This window comes from Perissodus microlepis, chromosome 16 (assembly GCF_051167445.1).
Source record: "Perissodus microlepis isolate ML-2025 ecotype Zambia chromosome 16, ASM5116744v1, whole genome shotgun sequence".
Classification (NCBI taxonomy): domain Eukaryota; kingdom Metazoa; phylum Chordata; class Actinopteri; order Cichliformes; family Cichlidae; genus Perissodus; species Perissodus microlepis.
Window position 1 is genome coordinate 19,012,290 of NC_140476.1, and position 14,200 is coordinate 19,026,489.

Genomic DNA, 14,200 nt, shown 5'->3' on the forward strand with positions numbered 1-14,200 from the left:
CCTCGTTCCCTCGTGTGTGTGTGTGTGTGTGTGTGTGGCCCTGGCAGGTGATTGGCCACACCTGAAGACCTTGACACACCTGCAGCTGATCAGGCCTGTCGGAGGAGCTACTTGAGAGTGTGGTGGAGCTCTCTCCGACGCTGGATCATTGCGTGGCTTCACGTTAGTCTCTCGACCAGTTCCTAGTTTGAGTCTGCTGCATTATTGTGTGTCTGACGGCTTCCTCTCTCTTATGTCCCCAGGAGTTGCGGGGAGACGAGAGGACAGCAAGCACGGGGTGCTCATCACGGAGAAGTGGAGACAGGAGCACTAGCACTGGGAAGAGGACACGTCACGGGAGTCGGGAGAGCACGGGATTTATTGTCATGTCTGTCCATCGCTGTTAATAAACGCACTGCTTGTACATAGAGCACCGCGATGGGTCCTCCTTCCCTACACCCCCACGGTCTGCCAGCCAGACCGTGACAGTCTCTGTGTAAGTTGAAGGCTTTTCAGTTCAGAAGTGACCACAGATTAAATCCAGCCTCTCAATATACTGACTGCTCTGCTTGGTATTTTTACAGTGAGCACCTCCTCGTGGTTGAGAGGTCGCTGCCTATAAAGACAAAAGGCTAAAATAAAATTTGGTGCTGACTGAGATAGAAAATAAGGTAGAAACGTTTGAGAGTATTAAAGATGATGACGATCTTCTGATCTCTTCTCTTGACTGAGGGAGAAACTGATCCTGATTCAGTGTCCTTATCATAATTTTTCTGCAGAGTAAAGCAATAATGACACTGACACTCACTAGTCTCCTTCATTCTGCTTAGTGTACAATCCCAGGATAAGGTGAAACCCTCCATGCATGGTATGGATGGACTTGTAGCTGTCCTTGATGTCTGCATTGTTGCCTTCTGCTAGTGCAGTTCGCTCAGTTCTGCTTTTCCTCTCTTTGTTACCATCTCACTACACTTATACAGTCCGTATGACATCACAGTGTCATTGCTGTATATCCTAGTGGTATGGATCAGTGAGTCTATGTCTCGTTCACTCTTGGCATACAGTTTGATGTCATCCATGTAGGTGTGGTGGCTAATGATTGCTTGATTGTGTAGTTGATATCCCTAGCCAGTCTTGTTGATGATCTGGCTAAGGGGATTCAGACCTTCCACACTTGACCACGCACTTGGCTTCAAGTTGACCTCTAGCATTGTTCACCACATCCCCATTGAATTCCCGATGAAGGCTCTTAGGGTCCTGTTGGTCTTGTATAGTTCTAGGCATTCCAGGATCCGTGTGAGTCATAGGCTTTCTTATAGTGAATCAATAGGTTGACAGTACATAGGTTGGTGAACCTGGTCTCATAGTCTTAGATGAAGAAAAACACTTCTGTCAAACTAAGTGCTCTCAAAGTTGTTAAAGCAAAGATCATTGAGATATAAAAGCTCCTTGGATGGTGATGGATGGTTGGAACTGCTGTGCTCACAGGCAGAGTCATTTGTCTGAGCCAAAGAGGCTGTTGTAGCTTGGATGTCCTCCCTCGGATGGAGTTCCCTTGCAGTTTCTGCTCTGACACTGTTCATGTCTGTCAGTAACTGGAAGGTTTTTCAGTTCAGAAGTGATCATAGATTGAATTCAGTCTCTCCATATACTGAATCCTCTGCCTGTTGTTTTTACAATCAGTGCTGCCGCCCTGTGGCTGAGGGAGAGATGTCTATAAAGACAAAGTAAAAATAAAAATCAGTGTAGAGTGTACTAAGGCAGAGACATGTGAGTGTTAAAGATGGCAACAATCTTCTGACCTCTTCTCCTGACTGAGGAGGAATCTGATCCTGGACTGCATCCTGATTTAGTTTCACCACATTTTTTCTGCAAATTAAAAGAAGTGACTGATAATGAAATCTTAGTACTCTCCAGGTGATTCAGACATAAGACAGGATAGTCTTGATGCATGCTCAATCATCCAGGTAAGTAAATCCCAAAAGTTGATTCTGCTCATCTGGATGTAGCATTTTCAGTGGGAGAAACATTTTTTCACTCATCCAAGTGACTTCTTCAGTCTTAGCTGACTGCAGGTTTGCCCAGCCTTATTAACAGTACATTTGTGCAGTTTATGGCATTCGGCATTTGTGCATTCTCAACATATTTTGAGAAAAAAATCGATTTATTTTCCTTCAGTTATGTGAGTGATACTTTTTGCTTTTTAAAAAAATGTATTTTCATATTTCATGAAATGAAAATGCACTACACTACTATACTATACTATTGTGTAAAGTGCTAATTAGAGTAGCACTAAATATCAAAGCTTAATACTTTAACACTAAACAAAATATATATTAGCACAGACGGGAAAGTAAATGTTGTTTTAGATTTTAAAGTACCTGAGGCTTTTTTCTGATTCAACTGAAAAATGTTTGTAACATTCAGTTTTCTGTTACAGTATTTAAATACTGCAAAGTATTTAACACACTGAAGTCTGATAGACATTACTTGGACACAACACTGAAACAGCCTGATCAGTAGTGTTCACCGAAACACCTGTGACCAGAGCACTTGAGCTTGTTCTGGCACCTCAGTTCTCGATCTGATAAAGATCTGGGCAATTTTGAAGCTAGATGAATATCTGAACATATTTTTTGAGTTTTTTTCTTCAAATTGAGTTATTTGAAGATTTTCTTCAGAGCTACCGGTGACTTATTACCGAGTTTATTGTTTGACCTTTAGCTCCCTGAGTCCACATGTCAAATTGTATTGCTGTGGTCCCACCTATGTGATTTTCTACCATAATGCGCTTTATACCTGCCTCTGTCTCTCCCCTCCTCTGTATATATAAAATACTATAGTATTATAATTATCCTTGTCCTCTCTCAGATGGACTTTAGTGGTGAGTTGTGTACCAAACCTTGATTTAAAAAGAAAGATAAAGATTCCATTGTTGTCGCTATACATGGGTATTATACAGTGAAATCAGACCAGAGCTTACATTTCAGCAAACTAGCACACATAGATTAATTTGTGCTTTCACTCATCCATTAATCTACAAAAATTCCAAATTCATCCATTCATTGTGAAGTTATGTGAAGCTTTTACTCACCTATAGAGGAAGACAGCTAGTGTGAGTCACAGTGACTCTTTAAATGCCATCAAACATAATAAAAAATGGTGTTTGAGATTTATGGACAAATCAGTCTTAAAAGTGCTGACAACGATTCTACAGCCAAACAGAAAGAAGCAACATTCATGATTTCATCATGAAGATAAAAAGGTTTTACTCACCTATAGAGGAAGACAGCTAGTGTGATGCAACAAAGAAGGAATCCAATTGCAGGTGGGAGTATGTATAGAAAATATTGTGATGCAATGGATTCTGTATAAAATCAGCAGAGAATTAATTTAAATGGCTTGTTTGACCTTTACTAGAAGTGATTATTCCTGTTTGTTGTTCTACCTACCTTTGGGGTTCTCAGACACAGTTAAATTCCATGTAATGCTGTTTACGCCACTTCTGTCTGTTATGCTACATGTATAAAGTCCTTCATCTTCAGGCTGAGCACTAAAAATAATTAGCTTTGTAGGAAACTCATGGTTTATTTTCAGTCTATGAAAATTTGAATGTGTGCGATTCAGCACAATGGAATAGTGAAAAACAGATCTGTTGTTAGTCCAGGTGATAAGTGTTGCATTTTTCTCAGATATGCTGCAAGTCAGTGTCACTGAGTCTCCTGTGGACGCCAACATAGGTCTGTGGTCGTCTTTAAGCAACATGTAAGATTGAAAGAAATAATAAATATATTTCAGTAGAAAATCTGGATAGTTCTGTGGTTTCCTCCAAAAATGTCTAAAGCTTAACGGAGATATTCATTCAATATAAAATTATATCTGCATTTAATCTAGAAAAAAAAAGAATCTTAAACACAAATGTGCTCTTTACCTGCAAAGACATGCCACATCACTAACAGCTGAATGAAGAGCAGTGCTGCTTGGTTTAGCCTGAACATCATGATCAACAGAGAGAGGAAGAAACAGACCTGAACTTTACTGTCAGCTTTATGTGTATCTGAGGAGGAGCCACAAAAAGGAAGTGGTTAGCCGCTGTACTGCTGAGCTACGAAACTAATGTATGTAAATCTGTCACCATTTGTTCAAACAATAAGTTGGATGGATGTCATGAATGCAATGATTGAATTTAACTACAAATGTCGCAGTTCAAACAATTATACAATTATATTGCCAATAATTTCTTCTTCTAATTTAGTCACTCGTTTCATAAATATAAGATGCACTGGAATGAAGGAAAATTTATCAGCTGAATCTTTGCCCCCAAGAGTTAAAGTAGCTCTCTCAGAAAAGGGGCTCCAATCCTATTCTCAGCTCTTTGGGGAATTAAACTAAACTAGATGTAATAATGCCAGTATAATGGATAAAGAACCAACTGAGAACCAAGAACAAGACTAAATTCACTAAGTAGTACAAAACATCTTGGTCAGTGAGCAGCTAACTGTTAAAATAGCAATTTGTATAAAATGTCTTCAGAGTGGCCGTCGAATTTCACATTCAGTATCATGAACATGTTGGACACAACTTCCAGAATTATGTTTTTCACTTTTATTGTTGGCTAAAATCTCAGCAGCCACATTCAAAACAAAACTAGTTAAGTTCAAATGGAGGGTGTAAAAAGCATGACACATGTCTGGAGCCTGGAGACAAACTGATTGGCAATTTAGAATTACCAATTAACGTAACGTGACAGCATGTCTTTGAACTGTGGGAGGAAGTCAGAGTACTCGGAGAGAACATGCAAACTCCACATAGAGAAGTCCCAGCCAGATGGTGGATTCAAACCCAGGACACAAATGTTAGTCCAAATCTGTTTGAAAATCACCAGCAAGTTACCTGGAGATATTTACACAACAGACATAATCTGAATGAGTTTAATTTTATGCTTATTAAAAAAATTACATATATCCAGTTTCAGCTTTATGAAAATAATCAGGTGCAAAAAGCCTAATTTAATACATTTATGACAAAACTAATATATCTGAAACAGAAGAAACAAGTCAAAGATAAAAAAAAACAAAACAGTCAAAATTAAGATTGAAAATCAAATGTTTTTACACAAAATTTTACTCGTGCAGATAGAAAATTAGGTCTACATGAGGTTTCCAAGAAATGTGTAACATTTTCTTTTCCAGTACAAGAATTAAACAGAAAACAATGTGACCTTTCTCTTGAGCTCTCCTTCCGGTCTATACCTTCTTTCCTATTCATCTTTTATCTGGACTTTCTTCTTGTCAGCACACTAGAAGCCTCAGATAAAAATGATTTTCTGAATGTGCTGTCTGTCCTTTATACTGCAAAATTTTGAGGTTGTGGAGGGACCACCTATGGATCAAAAGTGTAAATAAACTTAATTTCTACAAGAAAAAAGTTAAATGGCAAACATGAGAATAGGATATAAGAAGAAGAAGATATGAGTTGAAACACTTTGTGAGGAATAAAAATCTTTGTGTGGAAAAAATAAAATTCTTCTAACCTTTCCTCTCAGCTGAACATGATACTGGACAAAACTCAAAGTCCTGATATCATGCAGGTCCTTGTTCAGGGTCCGGGTGCAGTATCTAATGAAAAATAACACAGAACTTTATTTTTGTTTTATACAGTAACCTTCCCATATGTTCTCAAAAACCAGACGTTTTGATCTCAATTTGTCTGTTTATTCGGTAACACTGGTAAATGGGCTGTTAACTCCGGGGAGAGTGCTCCGGTACCAACACTGTCTTCAGCCCCCGGACAGTCACAACAACAACAAGGACCCCCCCTCCCTTCCTGCACACATTAACTCCAGGAGGAAGCTCAGAGGGGACAGGGCCTTCTCTATCGTGGCTCCAAAATTATGGAATAATTTGCCCTTGCACGTTAGAGAGGCCCCTTCAGTGTCCACTTTTAAATCACGTCTTAAAACCCACTTTTATTCCTTGGCTTTTAACCTCAGTGAGACTTAGTTTCTCTTTTAATTGAAGTAGTTATTTAATTAATGATTTCACTCTTCTTTTATTTTGTTTTTATTTATATCTCATGTAATTTTATTTTACAGTTCCAATGTACAGCACTTTGTGTCAGCTGTGGTTGTTTTAAAGTGCTTTATAAATAAAGGTGATGATGATGATGTTATTACGGTGTATCCATATAAATGGCCCACCCTGTATAAGAGATGTTGGTGCACTATAACTGAAGTAATGTTGTTAAGTCCTTAAAGTCATATTCTTTTATTGTCATGACTGTGTTTGAAGCTATTTTTATTTTTGTATGATACCTGATTTATATGGAATATGGCTGAAGTAAACTAAAGTCTAAAATACTTACTCAGTCATTTGTTTAATAGTAATTTAACATTATATAATTCACATATAAAACTATGAATTGTAATTTTAAATGGTTTAAAAGCATGTAGAATAGCATATGTAGGCAAGTATATTTCTCCTTTTTTTTTAATCAAGAAGCAAAGACAAGAAGGAAAAAAAAAAAAGAAACGGGGCAGGGTTCGGTGGTTGAATCATCCGTCCCCACCAATGCCAAAACCAAATCTACACCCTTGCCCACAACGTATGATTTTTGAGCATTGATCTGGCTTTTGAAGTTTTAGAATAGTATTGGAGCCACATATGGAAGCCTGTTAATGTGCATATGTCACACAGTGGAAATTTGTTTGTCTTATAGTCAAATTAGACAAATTGGTTAAAAGCTGCCACCATCATATGTGGCCTCCCATCTTGTTAAAGGACCTGTTTAAAACAAAAAAAAAAGCACCAAAAAGGGAGAGAGTGCCCAGACTGTAGGAGGAAGGAGCGTGTAGAAGCCAGGAGAGAGAAGGACATGCTGTCTGATCGCTAGGGAAGATGGCTTGTGTGAAGACGGGCGGACATCCCATTACCGGCAAAGAAACGGCGGCCAGTGGGAAACTGATCGCCGCAAGTTTTCCACTTTAAGGAAAACTTGTGGACTTGTTCTCATTTGGTATCCCATTCACCCACTGGTGGCGTTGTAGGATTTTCCTCACACTTGTAAAAGCTTTTGAGCAATTGCATCGCCGCCATTCTGGTGTGTGCGTGTGACATTATTGATTCCTTGCTCTTTTCCTTATAATTCCCACCACCTCATGCTGCTACATTTCTTTAACAACAGTAAATGCAGGTTACACTTCGGGTCTTGTTTCTATGTGTGTGGTTTTGTAGCAGCTAATGTCTTAAACATAAAGCAGCAAATTCATTTCAAGTGCTTGTTTTGTATTAATAGAACTTGGTCCTGCTTTTTATTCTACCCATCTTTGAGATTCTTATACACAGTTCAATTTCACATAATGCTTTATGTGACAATTCTGTTAGTTGGAGTATAAAGTCAGTCAGGCTGAGCTCTAAAAAACATTCTCTTGGGATTACTTCTTGATCTATTTTTAATCTGTAAAGTGGAAAAAATGGTAAGGTGTAATAATTTTTGAATATTGAAAATCAGATCTCTATCAGTATATATTATTAGAATTATTATTATGTAAATAATGCAACTTATTTAACACAGTGAAATTCTGATAGATACCTCTCAATCTCACCATTAAAACTTCCAGCCAAATATTCTTTAGCTCCTCCTCTTGTTTCACTAAAACATCAGTGACTGGAACAACTCAGACTTCAGTCTGATGGTGATCTGGAGGATATTGTGAGGTTTGCTGCTACATTAATATCTTAGGTTCTTTCTTGTCATCTTAATATTTTCTTTATAAGTAGCTATGACTCAAAGTACAGTTGGTGCTCTTTTAATTACAGGGTCGATTATCTGAACCTCAGCTCACCCGGTCCACATGTCAAATCATCTTTGAGTAAAATGCTGAACCCCAAATGCTCTGGATGCATCAGTTGGCAGTGAGTGTGTGGTTTATTTTTTTTATTTTATTTTATTTTTTAGTATATAATGTCCATCGGAGACCCTACCAGGACTGGACTTCTCTACTTAGGCTGCTTCCACTGCAAACCCAGATAAGCAGAAGAAGATGGATGGATGGTATATAATGTTTGAATGCAATTTTTTCCATATGAATACATTTCTAATTGTGAGTTGTGCACTCACAAGCACAGTGTGCTTGTGAAAACTCTCCAGAAACCATAAGTTATATTTATGGTTTTATATTTTGTCTTGCATTATATCTGTTCTTCATGTTGTGATATAGCACCGCTAGGGGGTGTTGTCCTACTATTGTAGCAGTTGGAGAGACTCCTTGGGTGTGTGTGAGTGCAGCGGCAGCCATTACATGCTGCTCGTGTATCTGTTCCAAGAGACCTCACCAGTAACAGGCTGGCACCAGCGACTACCTAACCCTGCACATGTATATACAGACAGAGTAGAGCCGTGGAGACCTGGCTTGTATGGTCTGCTAATGACAAATAAAGGTCTCTTGTTCTATTTAACTGACTGGCCTGAGTAGTGTGGCTAACCTCCAACCTTTCTCATGTATTCAGCATGCCAGCTTTGTTATCCTTCCTGTCGCCTCACCCTGTTTTGCCTCCGGGTGTCTTGTTGAACTAACCAAACTGTCATGGTTTGAAAGTCTCAGCCGGCTGACCTGCCTGTGGGCATGTTTTTCTTTGTGTACTGTTTTCGGCTCCCATCCTGGTCCCCTGTCTCCTCTGTGTTTGTGTGTGTGTGTGTGTGTTTCGGTGTGCCAGTTTTATTGAATCATTAGGCCGGAAGAGTTTCCTGCACTGAAGTCAGCCGCACCTGTCTCCCATTTAGTCTCACCAGCTGCCACTAAATAGGGCTTTGGCGTTGACGTCACGCCGCAATGCATTGTGGGAGCGCGGCACCATTTTCGGGGTCTACGAATCAAAACAAACACACTGTGTTGGAACGACGATTACAAGATGCTTAAAAGCAGCTCAAAAGAGAATGGACTGTATAGAGACCGATTTCGTTCAGAGGCGAAGCAGCGGTACTTGCAGAAAATAGCGTGCATTGGAAATGTGGACCCGTATGAAATACGGCCGTGGAGTAGAAACCCTGAAGACCAACCGCTATTGACGTAGCCTGACATATTTTCGTACCTTATCTGTGGAGTCAGCGCGTACAAGTCGTCATTCAAACAAAGGTAAGTCAGCTCGAGTACTGCGTGTGAAATGCGTTTGATTTCCCTGCAAACATTCAGATTAGTGCAGCATAAATTCATTCATGAGGGGAAATTACAGTGAGAACATGTGGAGGCTGTTAGAGGAATAACACAGTGAGTTCAGTGCATTGATGTGACATTGTCCTGAAGGATTTAGTTATTCTTTATGGTTAAAGAAATTGCAATGATTTATTCATATTTATTATAAATAATTCTAATTATACATCTTGTTTCCGTATTTGTATCTTGTGTCACTAAAAATAAATTTTATTTTAGTTTTATACATTGATTAATGACCTGCAGAATCTCCTTATCATATTAAGTGATTCATAATTATCACTTTATGCTTTCTCCATCTCTAAAGTGATGACATCCTTGCATTACATACTTTAGGTTCATTTTCTGCAGGCAGGTTTCTGACAGAGAACAGGCAGATTTACACTATAACATGCAGCGTTCTATAGATGGACACAAAGAAATGAAAAATTACATGTATGTGCTAACTTTCTAAACACTTTGTTACATTTATGATAAAGTAGATTAAACACATTTATGTCAGCCTTGGTTCATAGTTCTTGTCTTTAAATTAACTTTGTCTGTGTGTGTTTCAGGTCCTGCACTCTCAAAGACTGAATGAACCAGCATTGCAGCCATGGGTCACTGTGAGCATCACAGGGAAGGCTGAAGCCGCCCACTGCACCTGTAAGGCCGGAGTCGTGGAGACCTGCACCCATGTCCCTGCTCTTCTGTTTAATGTAGAAGCAACAGTGCTGATCTGTGGCACAAGGACTGTTACAGATGAACCTGCATACTGGGTTTTGCTGGGTAATATGACCAGGATACAGTCAGTGGTTGGCCATAAGATAGACTTCTCCTCTTCAGCTGCCCAAAAAGGCTCTTGATCAAAACATAAACAGACCATCCGTATTGAAAGGTAAAAGGAGCCGTCCTCAAAGAAGAAAAATCCCACCTGCTACTGTGGAGGAGTTGTCACTGCTATAATGCCATAATGTTTTATCTAGGGGTCTAGATTTATGCCTGTAGTGCACTGCCGTGTAAATAATTTGCATTTACTGAATATGTACTGACTGAGTCCCACTGTTCAAAAATTGAATAAAGAAACTAATTTTTGCCTCTTTTTTTTATTAAAACCACTTTATAGAACATCACATCTGTAACAGTGTAGAATCCATGTCATTTATAGTTTACAAATGACAAAATGTTTACATAAAATCATGACAGTGTTTACATGATATCACCCACTACTAACATTACTTTATTTACTGTATCTTTTGAAAAAAAAAATACCGCTATTTATACAGCAAAAGACTTAAGAATATTTAACAGGAGCAGGTTTCATTCTTCCCTGGTTTTATTATCACACTGTTCACTAAACGCAGCAAATGCAATAATGCCAAATAATTAGCAACTCTATAAATAGAAGGTAGTTCTGCAAAATCACTCAGTAGGATGTTTGTTCTAATTTGCTATGACCTCAGAGTGCATGTAAAATAAAACTAATAGGCTATAAAGAGTGATATGAACATATTTAGAACTTACCGGAATGAAACTGGAGCACCAACAGATATTTGGAGATGGAAGAGAACTGGATATCAGCTCCTCTCACAGCTGCTATCCAGGCTAGACGCCTTCGTTTGCTAACATCGATACACGAGCTGCCTCATGTCGCTTCCAGGTTGGGAAAGAATGAAAAGACAAACCCTTTTCAAGCTTATTCTCTTGCCGGTCGTGCGATCGAACATTGCAGCCGACCACACAGCAAGAACGAACCGTGGCTGTTGTGTGTGCCTTAGACCCCCAAAATGGCGTATCGGGCCAAAATCCTTTCCACGCCCACCCCCGTGACATCACGCTCCAAAGCCCTATACCTTTGTCAGTGGACACTACTTAGCTGGGTGGGTGGGCTTTAGTCAACTCTGGATCGTTGAGTTATCGAGTTAGTGAAGCTCGGGCTGTGAGCGGAAATATTTTGACCATGCTTTTCGTGAGTTTGCCACTGATCTTCCCATTTTGTCTTACCAGGTCACGGGAGTGGAGCGATTGGTAAATCAAGTGTTGGGGAAGTTTGTCTGTCACAGGCCACGAGCATGGAGCGAAAGTCGGAAGCACGTTCACGGAAACCAAGTTATTGAAACGGCTGCACATTGTTCACTAATTCTCACTGTAAATAAACACAAACCTTGATTAACAACAGTGGATACAGTCTATTTGGGGAGTGCATCTTAGTAGTTTGTAGATTGTCCAAGTAAAATCTATACAAAAGTAATGATCCAAGTTTTCTTTGTTTTTTTGTTTTTTTCCAAAAACACGTACGTTTAAGCATCATAAGCATCAACATAGAGCTAATTCAAGCCTGTAAAGTTAGAAGTTTGCAGTTCTTACATAAGTACTGAACAAAAAAACTGCATTTTCTTTTTCTTTACCAAAAAAGACTATTTCAGCTGAAACACTGCAGGTGTTCTCCTACCTTTGAATATATCTGAAAGAAAAAAAAGTCTTCATATGAAATGAAAAAACGGTGAGTAATTAAATTTTTCTGGGAAATATTTTTACATGTCAATCTACATCCAGACACATTTTATCCATGCTTTTTCTTTTTTTTCTAACACACTCCCTGTTGATGGATGCATTTTGCTTCATCACAGTTTACCATGTAGACTGGCAGAGCTGAATGCAATGAAAGATTTTGCAGCTGCATTCTTGGTCTGGTACGAACATAAAACCTGTGTCTACTAATATAGTGATTTTGTTGTTTAACAGAATTAAATTCAAGAGGTCCAGCTTGGTTTTATGACTCTATATGCATGTTATTTGTTAGCATTGTTGTGTACTTGGAATTTTCATTTTTTATAAAATGCTTTAAAACCATAATAGAAATATGAACATTTTCATTTTTAAGTGTAATGTAAATTTATTTACATTTCCTTTAGTTTTTTTCTTAATTGGTACAACCTAAAGACGTTTCAAAACCTGGTAATAAAAATAAAACTAAACTGCATGGTCAACATAAAAGCAATCATTTGTCATTTTTGTAAATTGATTCTATAAATCCAGGCAGACACATTGAAAAATGGTGTTTGAGCTTTGTGGTTGAATTATTCTTACAAGCACTGACAATGAATTAAACAGTCTATACTTTGTTTCCTTTTCATCTTCTTTATCTGGACTTTCTTCTTGTCAGCACACCATAAGTCACAGGTTGGACTGAGTTTCTCAAAGTGCTGCCTGTCCTGTACACTGCAAAACTTTGAGGTTGTGGAGGGACCACCTATGGATCAAAAGTGTAAATAAACTTAATTCTTATGAGAAAAACATTAAATAGCAAACATGAGGGTAGGTAAGAGAAGATATGAGTTGAAACACTTTGTGTGAAAAAAAAAAATAAAGTTCCTCTAACCTTTCCTTCCACCTGAGCATGATACTGGACAAAACTCAAGGTCCTGATCTCATGCAAGCCATTTTTCAGGGTCCTGGTGCAGCATCTAATGAAAAATAACACAGAACGTTATTTTTGTTTCATTTTTATATATGGGTTTAGAAATGATTAAGAATTTGCTGATAGTAAAAATAATCATTATTTTTCAGTAGATATTTTGTTTTTTGACAAAGTAGAGGTAAAAATTTTGGTGAAATGAATGAAAACATATTTTGAGTTCATGAAAAATGAATGTAACATTCAGTTTTGTGTTACATTATTTAAATACTTCAACTTATTTAACACAGTGAAATTCTGATAGATACTGCTCAGGCTCACCATTAAAACTACCTGCCCAATAGTGTTAAGCTCCTCCCCTTGTGTCACTAAAACATCTTTGACTGGAACAATAGACCCTGTGCATGAGAAAATGCTAACTTCCTGGTTTGAGACCGGATGTGGGGTTGTACATTTCCGGTAGCTTTACTTTGCGGTCAATCGCTACTGCGAAGATATACTCCAAAATCATGTCCAAAACTCGAAAACGGAAAGATTGTGTTAAGTTACAAAGAGCAGAAGGTGGGAACACTCACCACTGTTGTGTCACAAAAAATCTAATGATCAATTTTGACGTTTAAAGAGTTTAGATCGATCAGTTGTTTACATCACTCAACACAAGCAGAACTGCATTACAAAATCAGAAGACACATCGTCCACATTCAGAAGCACATCTCTGTATAGTGACTGGTCTTATGATTTAAACAGGCAAATGTTCAGCATTCAAACTACAGGTGAAGAATAGTCAAACCAGATGTTTCCCCGTTATGTCGATATCAGCTAGTCAAGTACACACCTACACAGCATGTTAACAAACCGTGAAAAAAAGCCACACAAAAAATGAATGATTGCTGGTAACGGTTTCTATACATTAGTATCTACGAAGGGTATGTTGTGACTTACCTTCAAAATTACAGTGGTCCCTCGCTATAACGCGGTTCACCTTTCACCTCGCTGTTTCCCGGATGTTTTAGTGCAAGTTTGCATGCTTTTTTTTTTTTACATCACATTGTGTCCTGCGTCCTGATCGCTGCAGATGATCTCCTCCGTGACGTCTCTCCTGTACAGTACAGAATCGCTGCATCGATCGCTAGCAGTGTGACTCTGAAGTGCAGTACTGTATGTCCACGATGTCCACAAAACGTTTTTCACCATCAAAAAATAAAATTGGCTACTTGATTTCACCTATCACTAGTTGTTTTTAGAACATAACACCCGCGATAAACGAGCGACCGCTGTTTACAGATACTGAGAAATATAACATTTGAATCCCTTTTCTCTTTTGCTCTGAGGCGCAGGGGAAAAAATATCGACAAGTCAATGAACATCATTTACAGATATATTGGGTAAATGCCCAAGACATCTATAGAAATGTAAATCGCCGCTTGATTCATTCATTTGCTTAACTTGTTTTGGACCGTAAACAAGGACACCGGAAACAAAGCTCCCCACAGGAGTTTCCGCACCGGAAGTAGCATATGCTAATGTGCACATAGTTTGTTCTGAAACCTCAGACTTCTCTCTGATGGAGATCTGGAGGATCTTGCGAGGTTTGCTGCTACATTAATATCTTAGGT

At 38.6% G+C, this 14,200-nt stretch overlaps 1 protein-coding gene across 1 annotated transcript; it reads right to left on the bottom strand.

Moving 5' to 3' along the window:
- Window positions 1-1,591: 1,591 nt before the first annotated feature.
- LOC146370757 (uncharacterized) lies at window positions 1,592-4,031 on the bottom strand. The gene is made up of 5 exons (XM_084954546.1): window positions 3,905-4,031; window positions 3,432-3,737; window positions 3,256-3,346; window positions 1,782-1,848; window positions 1,592-1,693 (listed from the first exon to the last, which is right to left on the bottom strand). Exons 1-5 carry the CDS (start codon window positions 3,978-3,980, stop codon window positions 1,592-1,594), a joined length of 642 nt encoding a protein of 213 aa, XP_084810672.1. The 5' UTR covers window positions 3,981-4,031.
- Between the last annotated feature and the right edge of the window lie 10,169 nt (window positions 4,032-14,200).

Bases quoted from the DNA above. Each gene is read 5' to 3' on its own strand.
- LOC146370757 (XM_084954546.1), bottom strand. From the start codon at position 3,980: ATGATGTTCAGGCTAAACCAAGCAGCACTGCTCTTCATTCAGCTGTTA. The intron at 3,347-3,431 runs GTAGGTAGAACA...GATTTTATACAG, and splicing joins TGTGTCTGAGAACCCCAAAG to AATCCATTGCATCACAATAT. The intron at 1,849-3,255 runs GTGAGTAAAACC...TTTAATTTGCAG, and splicing joins CTAGCTGTCTTCCTCTATAG to AAAAAATGTGGTGAAACTAA.